The sequence below is a fragment of the Trichechus manatus genome, unplaced genomic scaffold (assembly GCF_000243295.1).
Source record: "Trichechus manatus latirostris isolate Lorelei unplaced genomic scaffold, TriManLat1.0 scaffold00026, whole genome shotgun sequence".
In the NCBI taxonomy this organism is placed as follows: Eukaryota; Metazoa; Chordata; class Mammalia; order Sirenia; family Trichechidae; genus Trichechus; species Trichechus manatus.
The window spans coordinates 7,316,512-7,332,603 of record NW_004443962.1 but is presented as its reverse complement, the minus strand read 5'-3'; the positions used below and the strand labels follow the sequence as shown (position 1 = coordinate 7,332,603).

Here is a 16,092-nt window from a genome sequence, read left to right as displayed (position 1 = left end):
TCATGCTTGGTAAAGTAGAGGGTCAGCAAAAAAGAGGAAGACCCTCAATGAGATGGACTGACACAGTGGCTGCAGCAATGGGCTCAAACATAGCAACGGTTGTGAGGATGGTGCGGGACCGAGCAGTGTTTCGTTCTGTTGTATATAGGGTCCCTATGAGTCGGAACCGACTTGATAGCACCTAACAACAATAACAGCAGGAGTTCGGGGGGACATACTGAAAAATGTCTGGAAATCTTATTCTTGTGGGTTCTAATGCCAAATAAGTGTCCTTGCCTGCCCCATGACCTCCAGCCTGCTAGCAGGGGCTGCTGTGGAAAGAGGAATTCACTTACCTCCTCAGGGCAAGGTGCACAGCAGGCTCTAGAAACACAGATGGAGGGCCAAATCAGCACTCCTGTGCAATGGAAGTTGCTGAGATTCTCGGTGGGAGAGTCAGAGAGGTCAGGGTCCTCAGGGGTCAAGCCCCGCCTCACCCTGGAGCTGAGCTTCCTCACCTCCCTCCACCTCCTTCCAACTCCCTGCGCCCTTCTCTGTCCATCTGCCTCTTCCTTGCTTCTTGTGAGCGGCACTTTTTGCTCAAGGTGGAAGGTGAAGTTATTGACAAAATTGAAGGTTTGTTTAGCTGGGAATTTCAGGTGACCAGACTCTTTGTTTCTGTCCTGATTTTTGACATGAAACAATGGTTGTGTTCCCACAGTCTAGTCACGTGTGGCTCTGAGTATTGTTACCTGTTTCTAGGGATCCAAAAGCAGAATGTGTATACCTTTCCCATCCTTTTTTGGTGCCCTGGTACTTTAGTTCTGGGCTTGAGACCATGTAGATCTCCTGATAGAACTGGCAGAGGGGAGGCTGCCATTTGTTGACCGAAACAAAGAATGACCCTGTAGACTGAGCCCTTCGGACGGCACGGGCCTCACTCACCTTTTCAGCTATCAGGAAGTCATAGCGAAGGGCCTCTCGGGTGCAGATGGCGCCAAGGAGGAAGACAAAGACCATGTATAGAAACCACCTGCAAATGCCAAGAGCAGAGTGGAGCTGCCACCCGACCTGGATCCAACCTCCCTGCCACCCCTCCCCAACCAACCTTTGTGTCCCATGTGAATCTGTCTCAGAATTCAAGAGAAAGACCAGTTCTGAAGCCCCCTTCATGGACTAGAAGGGCACTTGTACCACCTTTTCTCTAAAGAGATTTCTTATAAAAAAAAAAGTACCACATTTGTCTCTTTCTTACATTAAAGAAGAAAACCCATAAATTGGGTGTGGCGTGTAGAGAGAGGCCCCAGGTCGTCAGGAAGGCCAGTATCAATCCAAAGCCCCACTCCCCACCGGCCTCCCCCAACAGAAAAACAAACTGAGGATCTCTCGGGCCTCTAAACTCTGCCATTCTCGGGATCACAGGCAATAGAGGGGGAAGCCAAGTGTGAAACAGGCAGAGCAGTGACCTGGCTCTACCCGCAAGATGCCATGTGACCTTGAACAGTCACATGACCCCATCTGGCAGTAGAGAATGGGCCAAATGTTCCTTCCCAGCTGTGGGCAAAAATAAGACAGAAATAAAGCTCCAACCCCAGTTCCATCAAGTCTTATGATGTAGTCCTCATTTAGAACCCTCTTTCCTTCCCAAGACCCAACTCTATCTTTGTTGTCTTTCCGAGCTATTGCCTTATTTAGCACACTGGTGCCGTATGCTTGGCCAGTAGCAGCCATGCCATTACAATAAGCTAAGAGTAAATTCAGCATTTGTGAAATGGATATATTAATATTTTTTTAAATACCACAGTTAAAATAATACCATGCACTGTTAACTTTTCAAGTCATGGTCTTATCTGTGATTTCATTGCCTTTTCACATGTACCCAATGAAAGGCTGAGAAGCTTCTTCCAGAGGTAAAGCGAGAAAAGCAGTAGACAGAAGGTTAGAAACAGACCCGTGGTATAGACAGGAAACAAAACACAGAAGGTTAGAAATAGACCCGAAGCCACCAAGCCTGCTAGTGAGAGCGGCACAGCCGGAACTCAACCCCAGGAGGCCTGGCAGCGAAGGGGGTGGAGGAGGAGCAGGTAGCTGGGGGAAGGAGGATAGCCAGTATAGTTCCTATTACGTGCCTTTACACACAGGATCTCATTCAATCCTCCACAATCTGTGAGACACACATATTACTATTCCCATTTTACTGATAAGGACATTGAGGCAAAGAGCGCTAATTGCCCAAAGTCACACAGCCAATCAGTGGCACAGCTGGGACTCAGGGGTGGCTTACCCAGTAAGCAAGGTAAGCACGGCCTTAATTATGCATATTTACTCATCTGTGTGAAGAGTTTCACAAGTTTTTCACCACATCTTTTGATGAAAAACATGTGAAACTGTTCACACAGATTAATAAGTACGCACAAGTTAAGGACGTGCCTACCTTGCTTGCGGGGTAATCCATCCCTGTCAGAGACTGTAAATTTGAAAAGAGGCTTTAACTCTGTAAGAAGGTGCTGTGAGGTTGGGAGAGAGACAGATGCCAGCCATACCTAGAAGCAGAATCTTTGATGAGGTGAAAAAATGTGAAATTGTTCACTACAGATTAGTAGGTAAGCACAAGTAAACTCGTGCTTATCTTGCTTATTGGGTAATCCTCTGGAACTGGGATGCAAATTGTACTCTGATTACAAAATTCTTAATCTCTATAAACCAAAAAAACAAAAACAACAAACAAACCCATTGCTGTTGAGCCGATTCCAACTCATAGTGACCCTGTAGGACAGAGTAGAACTGCCCCATAGGGTTTCCAAGGAGTGGCTGGTGGATTTGAACTACCAACCTTTTGGTTAGCAGCCAAACGCTTAACCACTATGCCACCAGGGCTCCTTACTCTCTTTGCTCCTTCTAAAGATCCTGGAAACCAAATGGTTAAAAAAAAAATCCCAAAGTTCAAAATGGGAGCGGGGGAGGGGAAGGGGCAGGAGGCTGAGGCTAAAGGAAAGAATGGACTCGATCTGTGATCCTTGTTAAAGACACTCCTCCCCCTGAGCATTCCCAGGCAGGGGGTATGAAAGGGCAATCGTCTGAACCCAACAGACGTGAATTTTCCAGCCCGCTGAGTATTAAAGGAGGACTGGAATATGTAATAGGCTGGTCACAGTCAGAGCCCTCTCGGAACAAAAGGGGCACTCCCTCCTCTGCCAGGGGTTTTCTCTCCCTCTCTCCAGCTCAGGCTGATTGTCAGGTGGTAACTTACGAGATGCCAACAGCTGCTAGGGAGCCCAGGGGGATGCTGGCAGTGGGCTCCCTGAGGTCACCCCCCATGTTGAAGCCGGCCATGACTCCTGAAAGACACCCAGACGAGAGAGGGGTGATGCAGTGTCCTCCACGAATCACCTTCCCCAGGGTTGTCCCCTTCCCTCCTCCAGGGCCCTCTCCTGGAAGCCATCCCGGGTCAAGCCCTCCCATCTGCAGCTCTGCACACAGGCCGCTTCTCAATCTCCCCTGGCAACTGGGGAAGCATCCGTGTGGCCGTAAAAGGGACCTTTGTGAGTTGGGTGATGCTTGGAAGGAGAGCTCAGCCAGCTACAAAAGCATCTTATCACCAGCACAAAGTAATGAGGTGACAGAGGCACTTCGCGAGCCACACTAAAGTCCTGATACCGCAAGCTGAGCTCTGCTTCCCCAGCTGGGACACAGCTCCCAGAGACTCAGCATTAGCAAACACCCGGGGCTGCCTCCTGCTCAGCCGACTTCCTTTCCTCCAGCTGCTGGCTGATTATACCTGTGGTTTCAGGTGTCCTCAGGGTCAGGTGTCACTCAAGAGTCAGGGCCAGGAACCATTTTCAAAGCTCCTGGGCTACCAAATGGCTCTAAACAAACTCCAAACCCAGTTCTCCTCATCATCCCTTCTATTCCTCAAGAGCACTAATGAAAAATAATTGACCCATGATAGTGATGGACCATCTGCCATGGGTGGAGCACAGCGCTGGGTGTTGAGGAGAGCGTTGCCTCTTTCCATATAGGCACGTATATGAGCAACAAGGCAGTGTGTTGTAAACACTAAATGAGGGTCCATAAGTGCTCTGAAGACTCAGAGTGGTGAACTGCCCCGGCCAGAACCTCCTCACAGAGCAGGTGGGTGGATCGGAAATGTGGCTTTGAAAGGAAGATTGGGATAGGTTTAGGGATGGGAATGGGTGTAACACATTCTTAGAGATGGATGAACACTTTCAACCTGACAGGGCCTGTGCTAAGTGCTTCGCATGCATTTTTTATCTTGTTTAATCCTCATGACAAGCATATCAGAAAAGCAGAATTATTTCCCCATTCTATAGAAAAGGAAACTGGGGCTTAAAGAGGTTAATTAAAACAGCCCAAGGTCACACATTTTGCAAGTGGCAAAGCTAGGTTTCAAACCTGGTTCTGTTAGACTCTGAAAATTATGCTCTTAACCCCTCTACTGTGATGCTTCAGAGTGCCCAGGTGAAGTGGAGTCAAGTGGGACACAGAGCTATTCCAGAAGGCCCCTGAATGTTGGACTGAGACTGGGGCCTGCATATACTTTCACCCAGCAATTCCACCACTAGCATTTTATCCTACATAATTATTCAAAGATATGAGTAAGGATTTAGCCAAAAATGTTTATCAGTGCTTACTTATAATAGGGGAAACTAGAAACAACTGAATGTTTAAAAATAGAGGACTGGTTAAATAAGTGATGACGCATCTTGAAATAAATACCAGGTTTCCCACAGAACAATACTGTCAGGGATGTGTTGTAACATGGAAAGAGATTTATAAGCTATTACTTAGTTTTAAGAAGCATATTAGAAAACAGAACATATGGTCTGATCCCATCATTGTAAAAAATAGATAGATGCATAGAGAAAGGAATTAGAAAACATTTGAAAATGTTAACAGTGTTATTTCTGGGTGATGGAAGAACAGATGATTTTTAATTATATTGCTTATATATACTTTCTTGATTTTCCAAAGTAATTGCATATTACTTTTGAAGTGGAGAAAAATAATTTTTAAAAGGCTTATTGCTTAAAATGATATGCTCAGCACATTTTCTTCCCTCTCATTCTCTGCCCACCCCCACCCCAGATCCTATTAAAAGGATATTCAAGGGGAAAATGAATACATGCCTATAGCAAAGAGAATATGAAGGGGAACTCTAAGTAGATGAAAGGTTTCCATAAATGTCTGGAGCAGAGGAAACGGAGACAATGCTACAGAGAAAAGGGGAAGGAAAAGGAAGCCTTAGAGTGCTTCTATAAAGGATCTGAATTAACTGCCTGGGGGGAAACCAGGGCTGTCAGTGTGGATGTCTGCACCTCAGAGAGTCAGCCTGCTCACAAGGCTGCTGCAGTCAGCCTTCCATCAAGAAAGAGTCCCATCAGGGAAACAGACCTAGACACACAACCAAAAAAAGAAAAAATCGAAAACCAAACCCGTCGCCATCGGGCCGATTCCAACTCATAGCGATTCTAAACACACAACAGCAGAGGGAAATCCACACCAGCCACCAAGGATCACCAGATGTGTGAAGACCATCAACAAATGAACAAATCCGTGCATAAATAAAAACAGAACAGCCTTGGCTGGGAAAAATAAATAAATCAAGAAACTGAAGAGAGTTTTGAAGAAAACACTAATTAGTACCTCCAGATACATCCCGGAAGAATATTGTATTTATAAGACAAGATGCTATGGAAAAAAACATAATCCAAGAACACGAAAGAGCTTTTGGAAAATAAAAACATGATCACTGACATTAAAAATACAATAGAAGATACAGTTAAATATCCCAGAATTTAGAACAGAAAGACAAAGGGGGAAAAAATTGAGCAAAAAATAGGAGACATAAAGGAGAAATCTTGGAGTTACAACGTTCAACTAACAGGAGATTCTGAAAGAGAAAATAACCAGATAATAATTCCCTAAACTGAAGAAGCCATGAGTCTTCAAATTAAAATATCTCACCAACTACCCAGCACAAAGAATGGGGAAAAAAACTCCATATCTAAGTGTGTCATTGTTTAATTTCTGGAGAAATCTTAAATGCTTCTAAAGATAAAAATTTAAAACTAACAAGGGAACGACAGTTAGACTGGCATTAGGTTTCTCATAAGCAACACTGAATGGTAAAAAAAAAAGATGGAGCAATGACTTAAAAATTCCAAGAGAAAATTATTTTGAAACTAGAATTTTAGCCAGATTACCAATTAAGAGAAAGCAAAGTTAAACCGCTAAGGGCCCAGAAAATTTACCTCCCACATATCTTTTCTGAGGAAAATACTGAAGTATGTATTCCAACAAAATAAGGATGTAAATCATGAGGGAGGAAAACATAGGAAAGAAAACAGTGGTGATAACCCAGGAATGTGGTGACGTTCCAGAAAAACTGTTGTGCAGCAGAGCGACTGGCAGGGATGGAGGCAGAACGATGGAGATCCCAGGAGCGATGCCTCTGGACAGACACTGGGTCTAAGGCAATGGATGGCATGGTTAACAAACGGAATGATTTTAAGGATATGCTGAGTGCACATTTTGGTAACAAGACCAAAGAATGGTTTTTGAAATTCCAGGAAAATTGAAAAATTGAACTAGAAAGTCAAGGTCTAAATATGAAGCAAAGTAAAATGCAACATGATTTGGAACTTCTAATGAAATACATACACACACACACACACACACACACACACACACACATATACATCCGTTTGGCCATGATAATAGGAACATTCTTCTCTAAGCTAAATGGCACAAGAACCACATCGGAATCATAGCAAAGGAAATGGAATTTTAGCCCACTACTTTGCTTTTCCTTGAACAACTATATAGTCATAATAATGTAAATGTTTATTTTTTTTTTACTTCTAAAATTGACCTATAGATAAAGCACAGAAGATGTGACTATATTTACAGAACAGAAAACAAATATTCTCTACCTTGACAACGTAGAAGTAAAGCTATAGCTAACATACTAGCTATAGCTAAAGATTCTGACTCAGTGACCCCATAGGGCAAAGAAGAACTATCCCACAGGGTATCCAAGGAGAGGCTAGTGGATTTGAACTGCTGACTTTTGGTTAGCAGCCAAGCTCTTAACTGCTGTGCCACCAGGGCTCCAACATATTATTAGGCAGTGAAAAGAGAGAAGAGAGAAAGCACTAATATTTTCATCTTAGTAGTTTGGAAAACAAAAATCTAAGTCCCATGATCTTTCACTCAGCCCTATCTTCAATGTTACAAGCTTCAATTATTTTAATTTAAAAAAAAAAAAAACTTTAAAAGGTGATTCAAGCAATGCCTTTTGACCTAGCATTAAACTTGATAGATAAGGAAAAGCCTAGCAAATATTCACATACCACTCACAATAAGTTTTAAGTTAATTCTATACTTATTCTGTATCTTGTTATCATAAAGTTGAGTTTCTAAGAGTTTGCTAAGAACAAAGAATTTTCCAATGATATTGAGCAGTTTGCCATTGTAGTTCCAAAGATTGTTGACTTGTAAACTTAAGACAAAAAAAATGTTTTCGAATAGATTTTGTGTGTGTGTACGTGTGAAACTGTTCACTTCAAGCTGTAAACTACATTTTTCACGGGATTTTGCCCACCCGGTAATAATCAGCTTGCTGTGGCTTTCCTGATATTGCTCTAAAAACCTCAAATAGAAGAGGATTATGCAGATTCTTTTAAATTTAGGACAACAATGAAAGAATTCTTTATAAAAATATTTTACACGAAAAACAAACACGACTCTAATACATAATCTAAAATGCAGCAGAGAATCTCAATTTCCCACGCCAACAGTGAGGAGCAAAAGACTAGAGCCTAGAGTTGATCAAATAAAAACAGAAATTGAAGTATATTTTTTAAGTAACAAAGGTAACCAACAAAATACCAAGCCAAAAAAAACCAAATCCGTTACAGTAGACTCGATTCTGACTTACAGCTGCCCTATAGGACAGAGTAGAACTGCCCCACAGGGTTTCCAAGGCTATAATCTTTACAGAAGCAGACTGCCACATCTTTCTGCCGTGGAGCGGCTGTTAGGTTTGAACCACCGACCTTTCGGCTGGCAGCCGAAGACTTAACCACTGTGCCACCAGGCTCCTAAAAAAACAATATAACTGTCAAAAACTGGGAAGTGGACAGAAGAGCACGTAAGTCAGCTGAATTCTAATGTTTCCTAGCATGGAGTCAACAGATAATGTCTGGCTCTGATTAATCAAGTCACAGGTATAATCAAATTGCTTGGTTGATACACAGCCCTCAAAGTCTAAACATATAAATGGTTAAAAGTGGTTCCCCCTGTGGACTCATAGTTGGGGTGCTGAAAGGTGGGGTAGGAGACTGTTGTTTTGTATTATAAACGGTACTGTTTTATTTTTTATCTCTGGCAGATCTTATTTGGATTAAAGAAAAAAAAGGAAATCCCAGGACCTTTTTTACTGTGACCAGTGCTCCTGAGACCAGGTCCTGTTGCTGAGGCTCTGCACAAGGGCTGGGCCCCCACTGCTTGGTGTGGGACCAGCTCGATGCCAAGGGCATCCCTGGCTGGATGTCTATGTTTACCAACCCTTCCCCACACAAAAAAACCTGTTGTTGTTAAGTCGATTCCAACTCATAGTGACCCTGTAAGACAGAGTAGAACTGCCCCACAGGGTTTCCAAGGAGCACCTGGTGGATTCGAACTGCCAACCTTTTGGTTAGTAGCCAAGCTCTTAATCACTGCACCACCAGGGTTCCCCAACCCTTCCCGGACCTCCCAAACTCTGACTCTCTGCCAGGGCTCCCACCTGTCCTCACGCTTACTGTGTGCTGAGTCTCACCTGCCTCGCCACACTGCCTCCCATCATCTGCAACTGCCTCATTATTCTCATAAGCTCCTGGCATTTTTATTCGCGGTCGTTCAGCTTTGTGAGACTACATACTGCTATTGGTTCTTATCAGCTTGCCATTTTAGTACGTCTTATAGCCCCTGGCACACATGGGGTCGCCATGATTGCAGTCAACTCGACAGCAACTGGATAGTTCCGGGGTGGTACAAACAGTTAACACACCCGGCTGCTAACCGAAAGGTTGGAGGTTCAAGTCCACTCAGAGGCACCTCAGAAGAAAGTCCTGGTAATCTACTTCTGAAAAATCAGCCATTGAAAATACTATGGAACACAGTTCTACTCTGAGCACAGTTGACTTGACAGCAACTGGTACCAGTACTGATATAGCCTGCCATGTCATTTTGGACACCTTCCTTCAGATCATTGACAGAAAGTTAACAAGTGAAGACCCACAAGAACCCCACTGCTATATATTCTTCTATCTGGGAAAGTGACTGGTTAATCCTAATTGCTTCCCACCTCCAAACAAGTTCTGTATTCATCACAAATGCCTTTTTTTTCTGTCACACAGTCCCTTACACAGTTAATGAGCCAACCTAGATCACGGAGTCCTACGAACTGGCCTGGTATGGGATACGTGAGGATCCTGGTCAGCAGGAGGAGAAAGGTATGACCTGAAAGGAAGCTGGCTTTTGAGACAAAGTAAAGAAACAGAAGGTAGGTGTCCATACCACAGACACGAAGTGCCAGCAACAAGGAGACAGAGGCAACTTGTATATCAGATGGGAAGTCTCATGGGTGATCCTGGTTGTGGGCAGTCTAGGTGTGCATGTGGGAGCAGAGAAATCAGAGATTATTCTGGCTGCAACATGGGACACGGGGTCACAGATGAGGGCAGAGCCTGACAGTGTGGCAGGAACCTCCCTAGCCCATCGTTTCTAAGGTCACCAAAGCCCTTGAGGAGAAGCAACCAACGTGGGCGGTCTGTGGTTCCGCTGGCCAAGTGCACATTGCCGCTGTCATTTCTAGAATTTAACCCTTGCATTTCTGCACAATTCTTGGCCAGACTTCTCTAGTTCCAGTGAATTAAAAAGGTCTTGCTTGTCGTTAGATCTAGAGAAATTATTTTGATTGAGCATTTTTGCACCCAAGCTTGTCAAGTGTGATAGAGATCCTCTAGTTTGCTTTCTTTCTGCTTCTGGAGCAATTGAAAAATATTATTGGTGATGTTAGTGCTAGATTTAGGGTTGGCGTGGTAGTACCAACACTGTCTCCCAGAGGATTAGCATCCAGCTGTTTACAAATATTACATTTTTTTTAAGTTGCTTTGTTTAAAAAAAAAAAAGACTGGGGAAGCCTTGATAAAACAAAATGAGAGAGGTTCCCCCTTCTTTGTGGGTTTTAAACTGCTAGTTCCAGGAAGCAGTTAATTGCTTTATCCCAAAACATAGTTTTTTCTCTCTATCAAGACGATGATATGGTCTGCACATTGTCACCCTTGTGACTTAGGTATACAGCTTCCCTAATATGACCAAACCAAAACCAAACCCACTGTCATCACGTCGATAGCGACCCTGTAGGACAGAGTAGAACTGCCCCACAGGGTTTCCAAGGCTGTAATCTATCCGGAAGCAGACTGCCACATCTTTCTCCCACGAAGGGACTGGTAGGTTCGAACCGTCAACATTCTGGTTAGCAGCCGAGTGCTTAACCGCTGTGCACCAGGTCTCGTCTCTAATACAACCAGTGCCTTTAATATACTAACATTCATTGTCCATCCCTAAGAAGAGGCATGTAGCACACACAGTGTTGCCCAAAACATAGTTGACAATTGAACACTTATTTTAAGAAAAGAAACACTTCATTCATTATTAGAGTTCCACAGAACCCATTTTGAGAAACACTGAGTAGGAAGGTCCTTTTGGTAATTGCCATTAGATCTTTATACTTTTCTTGGCAGGCTTCCTGAAATTGCTTGAAATAGATACTTCGAATCAATGATTCTGAATGAAAGCTGGAAGGTGTTCTGGAGATCACCTACTCCAACCTCTTTTTTTACAGGTGAAGAAGCAGGAGTCCAAACAAGGAAAGTGTTTTCGCTCAAGTTCTCAGGCTGATTAATAGCAGAACCAGACTAATATTCAAGTTTCCTGATCCCCGAGTCAGTATTCTTTCCACTACATCATTAGCGCCTCTCCGTTTCTTTCTAACACCCATGCTTTTCATAGACTTCCCTTTTTAAAACACAGTAGCTACGTGATTAATTTGGGTTTACCTCCCCCACAAGAAAACTAAACTTCTCAGTTATGATCGGCATTGCACAACCATCTACCCGCAGGTACTTCCTTTACCAGTTCCAAATCACTAGGGGCATTTGCCACTCTGTGGGTTTTCAACTGCCAGTTCCAGGAAGCAGTTAATTGCTTTATCCAAAAACACATCTTCTTTTTCCTGTCTCAAGATGAGGATATGGTCTGTACATTATTACTATGTGACTTAAGGTAAGGAGCTCCCCTGATGTAGCTAAGGGCTTTCAATCTGTTTTCCCAGTCTGGTCCTATGGCCTTTTGGTATATCTTTATTATCTCAGCTTTAACATGCTTGGTAAAGCAGAGGGCAGCAAAAAAGAGGAAGACCCTCAATGAGATGGGTTGACACAGTGCTGCAACCATGGGCTCAAGCATATCAACAATTGTGAGCATGGTACAGGACTAGACAGTGTTTTGTTCTGTTGTACATAGGGTCACTGTGAGTTGGAATCGACTCAACGAAACTTAACAACAGCAAATGATGGTACTGGCCATTGCTTTACCAGCTTAGGTTTCTGAGGCCCCCGAGGTATTGACATTATGCCTGAGGTTTGGGTGGATGGCACCAGTGAACAGGGGCTGACAACAGAAGAAATGATCCCTTATACATGTAGAAAATAAGCTCTTGGATGAAATAACCATGACAAGTGTCAAGTAACCACTTAATAACCAACATTTGCGAGATAGTGGGTCATTTGCTTTTACTCCCTGCTCCGTTAGTCAACCATGGCACACATATATCAAAGTCTTTGTTATTATTAGGGGCCATCCAGTTGACTCTATGTATAACAGCCTGGTCCTGCACCATCTTCACAGTGGTTGCTATGTTTGGGCCTACTGTTGCAGCTACTGTGTCAATCCATCTTGTTGAGGGTCTTCCTCCTTTTTGCTGACCCTCTACTTTACCAAGCATGATGTCCTCCTCCAGGGACTGGTCCCTCCTGATAACATGTCCAAAGTAAGCGAGACAAAGTCTCGCCATCCTCGCTTCTAAGGAACATTCTGACTGTACTTCTTCCAAGACAGATTTGTTCATTCTTTTGGCAGTCCATGGTATATTCAATATTCTTCGCCAACACCACTATTCAAATGCATCAGTTCTTCTTCAGACTTACTTTTTCATTGTCCAGCTTTTGCATGCATATGAGGCGATTGAAAATACCATGGCTTGGGTCAGGCACACCTTAGTCATCAAAGTGACATCTTTGCTTTTTTGCACTTTAAAGAGGTCTTTTGCAGCAGATTTGCCCAATGTGATACATAGTTGGATTTCTTGACTAGGTATTTGTTGTTGATCCAAGAAGAATGAAATCCTTGATAATTTCGATTTCTTTGCTGTTCATCATAATGTTGTTTATTGGTCCAGTTGTAAATATTTTCATTTTCTTTATGTTGAGGTGTAATCCATACTGAAGGCTGTAGTCTTTGACCTTCATCAGTAAGTGCTTCAAGTCATCTTCACTTTTGGCAAGCAAGGTTGTGTCGTTGTGTCATCTGCATCTCTCAGGTTGTTAATGCATCTTCCTCCAATCCTGATGCCTGATGTTCTTCCTCATATAGTCCAGCTTCTCAGATTATTTGTTCAGTATATAGATTGAATAAGCAAGGAGAAAGAAGACAACCCTACTGCACACCTTTTCCAATTTTAAACCATGTGGTATCCCCTTGTTCTGTTTGAACAACTGCCTCTTGATCCATGTACAGGTTCTGCATGAGCACAATTAAATGTTCTGGAATTCTCATTCTTCAGTTTGTTATCCATAATTTGTTATGAACCAAACAGTCGAATGCCTTCGCATTGTCGATAAAACACAGGTAAACATCTATGAAACTCTTTACTTGTTGTCAATTATCACAGTTCCACTGCCCACCCAATTTCCTTTTTTGTGCCTGAAAATGAGGATTGTTGTTAAAAAAAAAAAACCTGACAGTTTTTCTAGGCCTTTCTTCTAGTACTTCCCACACCTGTTAGTTATCAATTCAAGGATTACTTACTCTTTCTCAAAGACCTTCCAAACTTCTTCCTGGGGGCTTTTCAATCCAAATCTGTGCCCTTGGAAATTGTTTAGTTTTTCTTTCCATTTATAGCTTAATTATTCTCCTACCAATTTTCTTTCTTCTTTTAGCTTCATAAAATTATTAGTTTTCTTTTTTATTAAGGTATAATATGCATGTGCTAAAGTGTCCAGATCTTATCTGCTGTCTTTTTTTGTTGAAAGAAAGGAGTCGATTAATGTTTAGAGGCAGTGTGGCTCCGAGCCTCAGTCTCCTCATCTGCAAATGGGGATAATAGTAGTTACTTTGCCAGGTTATTGTAAAGTTAGAATTAACATTCATAAGGCGCCTAGAACACTGTGTGGCACCTAGTAGGGGCTTAATAAATGTCCACCCAGGAAGGATGGGCTCTGTTACCTCACTCAGAAATCCCCTGGGTTTCAAAAGACTCCAGTCTGCTTTCTTATTACCTTCACCCTGGTTTCCAAAGCCCACTCTCCCCACACCTGGCTTAGTGGTTGGTTGGTTGGTTTAGCTTTTCCCATAGACATCATATATTCCCTCTTATTCTTTGTTTTTTTTTTTTTTTTTTAAGTGTAATTTCCATGTTATTTTCCTTCAGGTTTGTTTCTCTTCAGCCTTTAAGGACTCAAATCCCTACGTGGGCTTTGGTGGAGGTCGTGGAGCAGCACGTGCAGGCCTAAATCGGTGTGGGCGCGTTCTGTCCTTCCGGGCTTCACGGGAACGGCTCCTGACCACCTTGCTGTGAATGGTACAGCTCACGCAATAATGTAGTTTCACGTACAGCTTGGGAAGCACGATGCGTCGAAGACGCTCGCTTGGGAAATGTCCCTGACAGCTGCGGTTTCGACTATGTTTCGAATTACGAACTTCTTAATGGCCTTGTCTTTGGGCACGCAGCGGGAGCAGTTCGTGCAGCGAATAGGCTGCCCGTGGTCGCGGCCCTTTTTGGCACGACCTTTGTACCTCCTTTTCTTAGTCGTCTTGGAAGCGAGGACCCGAGAGAGCTATCCCCTCTTATTCTTGAAGGTAAAACTTGTCAGTCCCCTGCCCTGTCTCTCATTGCCTTAGAGATTCTGCTGGAACAGACAAACATTCAAAAGCCAGGACTCACGTGGGATTTGTTGGCTTCTGGGTAGGTGGTAGCTCCAGACGAGTGCATATTCTCTCTTCCAGCATCCTCTCTGAAGTACATGGGAAGCAATGGGCTTACCACTTACTGTCTGGGTGAACTTGGGAAAAAAACCTGTACCTTTGTTTTCTCATCTGGAAAATGCAGCTAATAATAGAACCCACGGATGAATCCAGGTTCTATGCGGCCTGAAGCTTTTAAAAAATACAAAATCACAGATACAAAATTAGGGACAGGGTCTTGGAAGGAGATCAAGTGAGGGGCCTTGAAGCTTAAGCTGAAATAGCTTCGTGAGAAGTTAGCATCTTAGAGACCGGTGAAGCTGTGGTGAGGTTTAAAAGAGAGCATGTATGTAAAGCGCTTAGCACAATGCCTACCGTAGTATGCTACTATAATGATAATAATTATTATAGAGTTTTAGAATAATTTTCTTAAAATTACAAATTAATTCCATAAATCAAATTATAAAAATAAACCTGTATAATAATTAAGCATCCTTCTTTCCCCCTGTTCCTGTACACAAGCCCATAAGAATGAAGTGGGGTAAGCCCCATATTAAGGTTGTCCTTACTTGGACCTCTTGATTCCTTGAACCCAAGGACCCCATTCTGGCCCAGTGGGTCCTGGTCCTCGCACCCACGAGACACACAACTTGTGATGAGACCTAGGAGATGGCTTAGGCGGGGCAGGAACAGAGGAGGTAGGCTGAAGCTGGGGGACAGCACTGGTGGCTCCAAGAAGTCATGGCATGTCCAAGGGTGACCTCAAGGCATCCAGTGCCAGGATAGGGGCAGTCAGAGATGGGAGGCCTGGAAACTGCCAGCCAATCTAGACAGGCCCAGCAGATCCCCAGAGCTTCCCAGGGTATGAGAAAGCAGGGAGAAAGAGTCAGGCCCAGAAAGGTCAAAGAGGGTGACAGAAATTGCATGGCTATTGACCACGAAGGTGACTACGGATATTCTGGTAAAGGCTGTTTGTTTTCCACCATGCTTTTACGCTGCCTGTTGGGTGTGGTCAACCACAGGCCCAGGAGCGTTGACTGTGGCCAAAGAAGCCCTATCCCTTCCAGTAAAAGCTTTGGATTTGGGGACAAGGGTTACATGATATCACAGGACTGGTATTATTCTCTGTGAATTTCCATTTCCTAGATCCTCCAGGGTTATGGTCCGGGATCCCAGGAGTGGCTGAGTGGGTATGTGTGTATATGGGCATGTGAAAATCCTACAGGCAGAGACATTTGTTTTTCAGGGAAGGTTTGGTGGTGAGGCTTAGAGAAGGAAAGTGCTTCAAGAAACAAAGCCCCACCCAAACACTCCAACCACCACCACAGGGTGTGGTGGTGTGAGGGCAGTGAGAAGGACATATTTTACAAATCCAGAAGAGACACTAAAACCTAATCTTAACTGCTCTTCCCAGGAAGCCACCTGCCTTGGGATAAAATATCTGAAGTAACTTAAATAATATTTCTCTGACCAGAGGTTGAGGGGAAGGCAGGGAGCCAGAAGTGTTTGTTCTTTCAAAATTCCTCTCCCCTCTCCACAGCCTGGAGCTTCTTGTGTTCCAGAAGAGGATGGTGTTGGAGGGAGCCCCAGCCATGACTCACTCAGAGCTAATCCATGGCAAATCTGTCACCATGGGAACTGCCAATCATCCATGCTTCTCATAGCTTAGCCAAACATCCGCCAGGAGAAAGTCAAGTAATCCAAATCGTTCATCCAGCCTACTGTGCTTACATTTGGGCCCCCCAGTAAACAGAAAGAACCAGAGTAGGGTAACCTTCTCCAACAGGATGATGACCCAACGCT

The 16,092-nt window shown here is 43.7% G+C and overlaps 1 protein-coding gene and 1 pseudogene across 1 annotated transcript in view; both read right to left on the bottom strand.

Moving 5' to 3' along the window:
* The window catches only part of SLC12A8 (solute carrier family 12 member 8), a 184,686-nt gene that overhangs the window by 47,309 nt on the left and 121,285 nt on the right, over window positions 1–16,092 (bottom strand). Inside the window, exons 6-7 of the mRNA XM_004373611.1 lie at window positions 3,230–3,317; window positions 925–1,012 (exon numbers count right to left, since the gene is read on the bottom strand). Of these exons, the coding sequence (XP_004373668.1) occupies window positions 925–1,012; window positions 3,230–3,317 (176 nt within the window). The remainder of the gene's footprint in view (window positions 1–924; window positions 1,013–3,229; window positions 3,318–16,092) is intronic.
* On the bottom strand, window positions 13,792–14,317 carry LOC105756145 (40S ribosomal protein S26-like; annotated as a pseudogene).